This window comes from Dicentrarchus labrax, unplaced genomic scaffold (assembly GCF_905237075.1).
Source record: "Dicentrarchus labrax unplaced genomic scaffold, dlabrax2021, whole genome shotgun sequence".
Taxonomy (NCBI): domain Eukaryota; kingdom Metazoa; phylum Chordata; class Actinopteri; family Moronidae; genus Dicentrarchus; species Dicentrarchus labrax.
In genome coordinates, this window is record NW_026136719.1 from 1,007,434 (window position 1) to 1,017,272 (window position 9,839).

Genomic DNA, 9,839 nt, shown 5'->3' on the forward strand with positions numbered 1-9,839 from the left:
TCATTATTATTATTATTATTATTATTATTATTATTATTATTATTATTATTATTATCAGTAGGCGTCTTTTAGCTGCAGAGGCCTAATCTGATCTATCCAGATAAAAGTTTGTAGTATTTGTAGAGTGTGGAACCTCTCATTGCAAGGCACAGTACAGAGACAATATGAACAATATTGAGACATAGCCTAACAAATGGACAGGCACACTGCCGCATCAGATGGCTGCGCCACTGCCGCGCATGAACGCACTGTGACCGGCGCGGTAGAAAGAGTGAACACTAACACTGGTCCCAGCACTATTCTCACCATCCCCGCTACTTCTACCACATCCATTAGCTCCCTTACTGATACTACGAGTTCCTGTAGTACTCCCACCTATGTTGGGCAAAGGGTCGTGTGTTTGTGCTTGTGTGTTTTCCTCGCTCTGCCCGACAGCGCCGGTGCAAAGACGCACCGTTACTATCACGCTCACTAATCGACCGGCCGTCATCTCCCAAAGGTACATTTTCCCCTTCAGAATCAGAGTCAGTGAACAGGAGACCCATCACTTCCCTAAGCGTCAACTTTTTGCTTGCCATTTTCTTTTATTTCGTCTCAATAACTCCTCAATCCAGCAATACCACTTCAGCATAAATAGCGCCGTGGCGCACTATTTCCGGTTTCTCACCCAACAGTTTGGACGGGACTTCCTCGAACATTTTGCATTGAAACATGACGTTTTTCTGAGCTAAGGTCTAAGTACGGGATGTCTGCCAACTAGTGGAGGGGAGTATGAATGAGATATAACACTATATTAGGAGAAAACAGCTGTTTAAAGGGTTAAAGCCAGTTTATCTGTTTGTTTGATTACTTTTAAAGTCGACTGTCAAATTAAATTAAATTTCTGTTTAATCGACGGTGAAACGATTCTCAGGGAAAGACACAAACATGGCTTCCTATGAACAAACTCCGTTAGTTGGGTTCTTTCCTCCAACTTATTTCTGTTTATTTGCTCGTTGCAGCCACAGAAACATGAAGATAACAGATTGAGAACTGATTGTTTTCCATTTGACTTCCTGTAAACTGCTGGTTGTGTGTGACTGTGTGCCGTTGTCTTCAGGATACCCTGGTTCCAGTATCCCATCATCTACGACATCAGAGCCCGACCCAGAAAGATCTCCTCCCTCACCGGAAGCAAAGGTCAGACTCACACATGTGAAACAGAAGCTGTCATAACCCGACTCCTAGGCTATGACAAATACGACATAGGACACAATAGATGGCAAGAAATGAGTGAATTTATTATATTAACGTAAACAACTGAGGTTATAAGTACAAATGTGAAGTGTGTCAGTCAGTAACTTCAGTGATGTAAATGTGGATGTGTGAGCAATATGAGGTTTAATGTTGTAAAGTGAAAACAAATCAGAAACCAAACAAAGAGAATGTGCTGCTGCTGCTGAATGAGAGAGAGAGAGAGAGGAGAGAGAGAGGAGAGCAGAGTTGAGACAGGGTCTTTATCCATTAAGGAACCAGGAGCTCCAAATCCATACTCTGCTGATGGTACCTTCAAGGACACATAGGAAAAACAATAACTGGTCAACCACATCAACAGTAGACCGGGACCATCACAAAACTCTCAAAGGAAACTGAGGGAAGCTGGACCGGAGGCTGCGGATCAGTCCGTTTACGGGGGGGAAACATAGTGATTGAGTTCTCTGATTCTGTTCCCTAAAACAAAACATAGAATTATTAAAAACGTAAAAGAGAGATTGTGACAGCGCGTTTTACTTTAAATATATTTCCAGACGGACATTTTGAGTTTGTGCCGTTTTCTAAATGTCACACTTTCTACTTATAGAATAAAACCAATCCTCCTCGGTTTGAACTCTTACGTATGAGTTAAAGTCGTGTTACCGTGTGTGAACCCTGGAAGCTCGTTGAGTTTCTCCAGTACGGCGTTTGTCCAGCAGAGGGCGCCCACCAGCTGCTCTTCACTCTCCCATATCACACTGACACTTCTTTAAACCAGAGTCAGTTCGGATCCGACCTGCGGCCCTATGCTGCCTGTCATCCCCTCTCTCTGCCCCCCTTTCCTGTCTATCTTCAGATGTCTCTGTCATAAAGGCAATAAAAAGCCCCAAAGAAGAAGAAATGTTTGTTAGGATTATTTCTGAACTCTCTCTCTCGTTGATCTGAACCTCAAGAATCCAGCATTGATTATCCTGGAAAACCTGGAAATTGATTAAAATTACTCTCTGTCTCACTCTCTCTCTCTGTCTGTCTCACTCTCTCTGTCTCTCTCTCTCTGTCTGTCTGTCTCTCTCTCTGTCTGTCTGTCTCTCTCTCTGTCTGTCTCTCTCTGTCTCTCTCTCTGTCTGTCTCTCTCTCTGTCTGTCTCTCTCTCTCTCTGTCTCTCTCTCTGTCTGTCTCTCTCTCTCTCTGTCTCTCTCTCTCTGTCTGTCTCTCTGTCTGTCTCTCTCTCTGTCTGTCTCTCAGACCTTCAGATGGTGAACATCGCACTGCGAGTCCTGTCTCGGCCGCTGGCGTCCAACCTGCCCATCCTCTACCAGCACCTGGGACAAGACTACGACGAGCGCGTGCTGCCGTCCATCGCCAACGAGGTGCTGAAGAGCGTGGTGGCGAAGTTCAACGCGTCCCAGCTGATCACGCAGAGAGCGCAGGTACACGCACAGCTCAGCTCACACTGAGTCTGTTCACAGTTTATTATTATTGATGTGACATCATGCTAACCCCCCCCCCCCAGGTCTCCCTGCTGATCCGCAGAGAGCTGTTCGAACGGGCCAAAGACTTCAACATCATCCTGGACGACGTGGCCATCACAGAGCTCAGCTTCAGTCGCGAGTACACCGCCGCCGTCGAGGCCAAACAAGTCGGTGAGTCGACGCAGGAAGTGATCTCTCTGCCCGTATCCATGACAACAGCTGTCATTGCCCAGCTATAATGGACTAATGGCTTTAATTTGACCTTTAATTTAACCCGTATGTACGTATAGAACCTTTTAATTAAAGTTACACCATGTGGTTAATGTAAATACATTCAGGTATACTTCCTGTTAACTGTCCTGTAAAAGCTGAAGGTTCACTTCTGTTTAATGTTTAAATGTAAAATAAATAGTTAATTCAGTCTAATAGAACAATGGTTCAACATCAGGAACAATAAAACTAATCTGTATAAAAAGTTCCTTAAACAATTCATCCAAATATCAGAGGAAGCATTAAAAATCAAAGTTATTCCACCAAACTTTTGAACTTAACTTTAGCAAATAAATGTAAAATGAGCTGAATGTAATTAGTTTATTATTATAATGAAAGCAGTCTGCTGATCATCAGTGTCTGTGAGCATCCAGTGACTGTTGTTCCTCTCCAGCCCAGCAGGAGGCGCAGCGAGCTCAGTTCTATGTAGAAAAGGCCAAACAGGACCAGAGACAGAAGATCATCCAGGCTGAAGGAGAAGCTGAAGCTGCCAAGATGGTGAGTTCATTCAGTTTCTGTACAGACGGAGAGTTTCTATCTCATATAATCTATAATCTATAATCTTCAGGTGTTCTTAAAGGTATTTTACAGTTTCCTGATAATCAATAAAACTCTGTCGTCCTCCGGCTGCTTCCACTCTCTGAGATTTACAGAGTTTCCTGATGGACAGATAACTTTAGCTAAAGCAGCTAACAGCTAATTAACTGCTGCTAACTGTCTCAGAACCGGGCTCAGCAGCCGGACCGGGATCGAACAGCCTCCGAGACCGACAGTGAGTAACGTTACAGCACCGAGGTCAGTTCCAGTTTCTGATGGACAGATTGATCAGCTGCTGTTAGCTCGGTGACTCGCTGGTCAACCTCGGTGCTGTAGTCCCTGTTCGGTCCCGAGTCCGACTGCATCCACTACCGCCTACTAGACGCTGATGTTTTTACAGGCAACCAAACTACCTGCACAGAGACACAGTATCTGTTTGTATTATGGGATGGATCCGCCCCTAAAACAAACACTTTCAAACCGGATCAAAGGTCACCCGTTCCAGCGAGAGCCGCCTGCTTGTTGTTACTGTTGTTGTGTCTTCGGGCTGTTTGTGTTTAAATGTGACATTGAGCTCCGACTGTGCAGTTAACAGATTGCTGGTCGTGTTCAGCTGATTTATAACAACGTAATTAACCTGAAACCCAGCTGCAGATCCTCGGCTCCGACAAACTCATCACTTAAACAAACACTTCATCCAAATATGCAGTAATTGTTTTTCCTGCCTGTCGACACGCGTGAGAATATCGCAGCCGTGCAGCGACACGCCTGCAGCTCCTCGCGGCGAGCCGCTCGGAGAGACCGGCTCAGCCTGCTGCGGATCAGCCTCGGGTCGGACGCTCCCTTTTGTTAGGTGTGTAACAGTGTTCTCCTGTGAATACACTAACAGTTTAAATGTGTTTGTTTGTGTGTCAGCTGGGCGAGGCCGTGACGAAGAACCCAGGATACCTGAAGCTCAGGAAGATCCGGGCGGCGCAGGCCATCGCCAAGACGGTAAGAAACGCCTCCCTGAAACGTCCTCGCTGCACCAGAGTTCTGACCTGGTTCTAATAGACCACATCCATCTGAAACCCAGACTGGACCTCAGGGCTTTATTATCCTCACGGAGGAACTCTGCTCCGTTCATCATTAAACCTCCTCAGATCAGATATAAACATTTAGTTTATACTCGACTGTCGGTAGGATGAATCAGTGTTAAACGATTAAAAAGTCCCAGTTTAATGACGGCAGCTTTAATTTGAGATAATAAAACCAAACGAGGTTCGATTACACTGAAAGCGTGTCGGAGATCTTTGAGTCATTACAGCCAGGAGAACCAGTTTGTGTTCAGCGAGCTCCTGAATGTTGTTTTAAGACGCACTCACCTCTCTTTAAATAGGATTAAGTTATTAATCTGTCCTCGGCCTTAATAGCGCTGCTGTTGGTTCACACGCTGAGGAGGGTAAGTGTCGGCTTATAGCTCAGCGTCCAGCTCATATCTGTCAGTACATTATTATTTAAGATGATCACAGTGTTGTTTATTATTATTATTGATCGCAGCGTACAGTGACAGAGCTTCAGTCTCTGATCAACAGCCTCATCCTGCATCAGAAAGCAATCAGCTGATCGATCAATGAGAATAAACAGTGAATCTGTCAGAAAGAAGAATATTAAGTCTGATTGTTAAAATGATAAAAATACAGACAGAGAATGGATCAATATATCAGGAAAACTCGAATAATAAATAATAATCTGCTCAAAATTCATCCACATTAGGTCTCTCAGTCTCATATAGTCAGTTCCTTAACGGGAGAACGAACCAGATATTGATCTGACAGAACAATAACAACAATAATATGATAGATATATTCTGTATTTGGACTCACATCTCTAAAATACACAGATTTAATGTCACAACCTTCATAAATCAGTTTAATTGATAACTGCTGGTACAGTTGAGAGTGAAGCAGCTCGGGGAGTCCACCAGGTGGCGCCAGCTGAACATGGATTTGATGGAGAAGTCAGAGGAAGGATGATGGAAACAAACATTTGACCTCTTTTTGTTCACTACAGTTTATATTTATAACACAACAGAATATTTAATCAGGAGGATAAAGAACTTTATTTACAACATAATAAAGTTTCATACCTGATGAATCTGAAACTTTCCTCTACAGCACTTTTTGTCCTAGTTAGTCGTTTTCTTTGAGAATTGGAGTTTAAGCTGTTCAGATATTTTGTCCTGAGTCGGCCGCTCACAATATGGACTTAAAGTTAAAGAATGTGTCCAACGCTGTCGTCACTACGTTAATGACAGACCGCCTCTGTGCCTCATGTTTAATATTCACTGTAGTTAACAGAGAAACAATCGAGCGTTTGATAACTCTTGAAGAAGTCGTACACTGTTAGCATTTATTAAGGATTCATTAACGTCAGTCACTGTGGGTTGAAAACATTAAAGGTTATTACAACTGCTTCATCAGGCTTTCATTAACTGTTTGTACATGAGCAGAATGTGCTGTTGTAGCTTATCACTACATTATAAAGTTATAATTAATGTGTTTATAAACCATTTATTAATATGATCTACTGAGGTTGAAGGTTTTATCTCGATATATGTTTTCATGAATTAATATTTAATGAAATAAATGATAAAATAAATCTGTTTTATTGTTATGAGGTAAAAATGCTCTTTAAATATATAATATAAACCTACAACCACGGCGAGCACGGAGCAGGAAGTCGTCCATTAAGGGAACTTTTTGTATCTTAACAAGAGTCCAAGTTTTAGGTTTTCACTCGTGACCAAAATATAGTTTAAGTGTTCGGGGTTCCCGGTCAGTCTCTGAGATAATGTTGGGTCCCGGGTCCGACTGCGTTCACTGGAAGGTAGCTGCTGCCTCCCCAACTGTTTTTATAGTAAATACATAAATATGAGGAAGCGAACGGCTCTCTGCTTCCTGTTTCATGGGAACAGTTTGGGCCCCAGCTCTATTTTAAGCTTGTTAATAAAGTTTTATATTGAACTCTGATGTGCGCAGCCTCTCTCTGCACGTCTTTAACGAGACACGTGACTGTTGATGATGAAATGAGTCATTAGTCCGCTCTGTAATGGCTCTACCTCACAGTGTGACCTACAGTCACGTCATGTGTTCGGGGCGCTGTGGCGGTGGCGTGCGTTTCCTGTGTGTATCGGTGAACGGGCCTCAGCAGCTCGCCGTGCTGTGAATCAGCTCAGTGTTGAAGCTCTGACAATGTTCCCATTGTGCTCAGCAGCAGCAGCTCGGTCGAGCCTGAACGCTGAGAAACTTTCCACCTGTGTTTTCTCTCACTCGCTGTTTGTTTGTTTGACCTGCAGGTGGCGCAGTCTCAAAACAAAGTGTACCTGAACGCCGACAGCCTGGTGCTCAACCTGCAGGACAGAGACAGCTACAAGTGAGTCCCGACTGGGTTTCACCTTTAAACCTCTCACTCGTGGCCATTAGAGTCTTCATATGACGTCTGCCCTGTATCTATAGCAATGACGGCCCCTGTATGTTTATATGTTTGTACCGATCGGAGTTTTTATAGGTTTGTATTTTTCTTTAGTTTTAATTTGTTTTGAATTCAGTTTAGTTTTTATTTTATTTAATAATGTTTAGTTTTTAGGTTTTGTTGGGAGGAATCAGAGTCAGTTACATCTGATAGCTAACTTAAGCAAACCGATTGCTAACAAGCTAGCTAATCTAATGCTACATCAATCATTTGTTAGCGTTTTGCTAACATTAGCCGATGTATTACTACAGCTCAGTGATTAATGACGTAGATTGTCTCATTAACGTTAATTTATATCTGAGCACAGGATACAGTTTCCCTTTGCTTCCAGTCTTTGTGCTAAGCTAGGCTAAACATATCTTACTTATGTTCAGAAGCTGCTGCTTTAATGTAAAATCTGTGTTTCTTTCAGTTTGTTGCGGAAGTAAGAGGACGTCTCTCCGTCGGTTCGTCATTCCTTCTGGTCTTCAGAAACCTTCTCCACCGCTCTCGAGTCCACGACCTCGTTTACGGGCCACAAAACTGAACTCTAATCTGTGGACTGGTTTTATTTTGAAAGGTTCCTCTGGTGTAGGCGACTGGTGATTCTTCTGCTTCTGTGTTCCCTGTAGACGTTTACGACCTCTTTACTTTGTGAGTAAGACGTAACGGAATAAGTTTGTTTGTTCACGCTGAGAAGTCTTCAACTTCCTGTAAGGTCGTTGTTTTGGTTTTTTTAAGCTTTTCCATCTTTGAAAGATTATTTCTGTACAGTTTCACTCCACAGGTTGTTCCATAAATAGGTCAGAAGCACTGATAAACAAGTTATTCTGCTTTCTGCTATTTCCTAAAATTAAGAAAATTAAAGTTTCAAGAATAAAATGTGAAAAATTACTTTAACAAACACCAGAGGAATCTTTAAACTCGTCAGTTTTCCTAAATCACAAAAGAATAAACATTACAGCTGCAGATTTATCTGATTATTCTCCTGATTAATTGATGATTCTTTGGTCTAATAATTGTCAGAAAGCCTGTTACAAGTCCAGAGCCAATGAGAAAGACTTTAATAATCCTGTTTACTGTCAGCGATTAGGAATCAGAAAGAAAGATAAATTAAAAAGCTTAAAACAGTAAAATTACAGCAACCTGTTGTTTACTGCCTGATATAGTTCAAACGATCAATCAGGAAGTGTGTTTGTGATTTGGGTGAACTGACTCTTTATGTCTCGCTGAACTGAGCCTGGAGGAGGATTTAACCTGGAAGCTGTTATTGGCCGGAGGAGAAGCTCTGAGAGCCGATCACAACTATTGTGTCTGTCGGAGCGTCGCGGCTGTCTGGGACTCTGGACTGGATGAGAAGAAGAGATTGAAGCATTTGAACATTTAAAGCTTCACATGTATAATGTTTGTGTTCAGTGTCATTAAAGGAAAAAGAAATGAGAGGAGTTTATCGATTGTTAGCACCTCTTTAGCATTTATTAGCTCTATATGAAGATTGAATAAATGGTTTCTAACACTAAGGTAGTTGTAAGCTTTCATTAATGGACAGTATGGACTCATTCAGGATGACTTATTTCTGTGGTTCGACCCTGAACTCGTCCTGGTTGGGATTTCTCTATTGATTGACTGAGGCTTGCTCAACTGTGATTGGAGCACGGAGCAACGGGGGCGGGGCTAAGTAAGGGTCAATTAGTGGAGAAGATCCAAGTGGAGTGAGTAATGAACCTGAGACACAAATATAAACAACAAATAAAACGAGTTAAACGTGTCGACATTACGAATATGTGAGTAAATGATGTCCTGTAAAGTCAAAACCTGGAAAAGTCCTGGAAAAGTCCTGGAAGATAGTTTCCTACAAAGAGAGAGTGGAAGAGCTGGCGGGTCCGTTGGAGTATCGCTGTGTCTGTAGCACAGGAACTCTTGACTCAGGGATCAGGGATCAGCGTCGAAGCTGCAGGGACTCAGTTCTCGCAGCAGCTTTTGTGTTTTGTAACACTTCAATAAGCGTCTCATTGAGTAGAGCCTCCGCTCAGCCTCAAACTAAACATGAACACTGTTGGCTCATAATCGTTAATGCCAGCGAGTATTTATGTCGACAGCCACAGTGACCATAAACACACTGTTATCTTTGTGTCAGGGAAAAGCTTGTGTGTGTGGGGGGGGGGGGTCTCAGGGTTTCTGCACCAACTCAATTAACCTTAAATAATTCATTTAAATCATTAATAACAAGTATAATTAGGAAGCTAGTTTAAAAACAGGCACACAAAGGGACACCATTTACATCAGACTGCTGTTAGCTGATAATGATCCTGATCAGTAATCAATACCCCCATTAATAAAGCATTAATCCAACTAACATCAGACAACCTGATCAGCCTTCAGCAGTTAGCTAGTGTTTCTGTAGTGGAGACTAAACGTTAACAATGATCCATATCAGCAGTTTGAATCCAACTAAAAGCTCCCTGCACCAAACTCCCTTTAAGAAATATCACATTTTAACAATTCCTAACGTGTTCGTAACAACACGTAACTCTAGAAACACGAGCTAAAGGCCGTCATATGTCCACAGTCTGACTGTCAATACAGGATCAATATCATCCATACAGATACAGTGTATACTGATCAATATCATCCATAAAGATACAGTGTATTCTGATCAATATCATCCATAAACATACAGTGTATACTGATCAATAATCCATAAAGATACAGTGTATACTGATCAATAATCAATAAAGATACAGTGTATACTGATCAATAATCAATAAAGATACAGTGTATACTGATCAATAATCAATAAAGATACAGTGTATACTGATCAATAATCCATAAAGA

The 9,839-nt window shown here is 42.1% G+C and overlaps 1 protein-coding gene across 1 annotated transcript in view; it reads left to right on the top strand.

Moving 5' to 3' along the window:
* The window catches only part of phb2a (prohibitin 2a), a 10,857-nt gene extending 2,333 nt beyond the window's left edge, over nucleotides 1–8,524 (top strand). The window contains exons 4-10 of the mRNA XM_051378201.1: nucleotides 1,100–1,179; nucleotides 2,479–2,663; nucleotides 2,747–2,876; nucleotides 3,370–3,473; nucleotides 4,428–4,505; nucleotides 6,850–6,926; nucleotides 7,438–8,524. Coding sequence (XP_051234161.1) covers nucleotides 1,100–1,179; nucleotides 2,479–2,663; nucleotides 2,747–2,876; nucleotides 3,370–3,473; nucleotides 4,428–4,505; nucleotides 6,850–6,926; nucleotides 7,438–7,453 — 670 coding nt within the window. The 3' untranslated portion in view covers nucleotides 7,454–8,524. The remainder of the gene's footprint in view (nucleotides 1–1,099; nucleotides 1,180–2,478; nucleotides 2,664–2,746; nucleotides 2,877–3,369; nucleotides 3,474–4,427; nucleotides 4,506–6,849; nucleotides 6,927–7,437) is intronic.
* The last annotated feature ends 1,315 nt before the right edge of the window (nucleotides 8,525–9,839 follow it).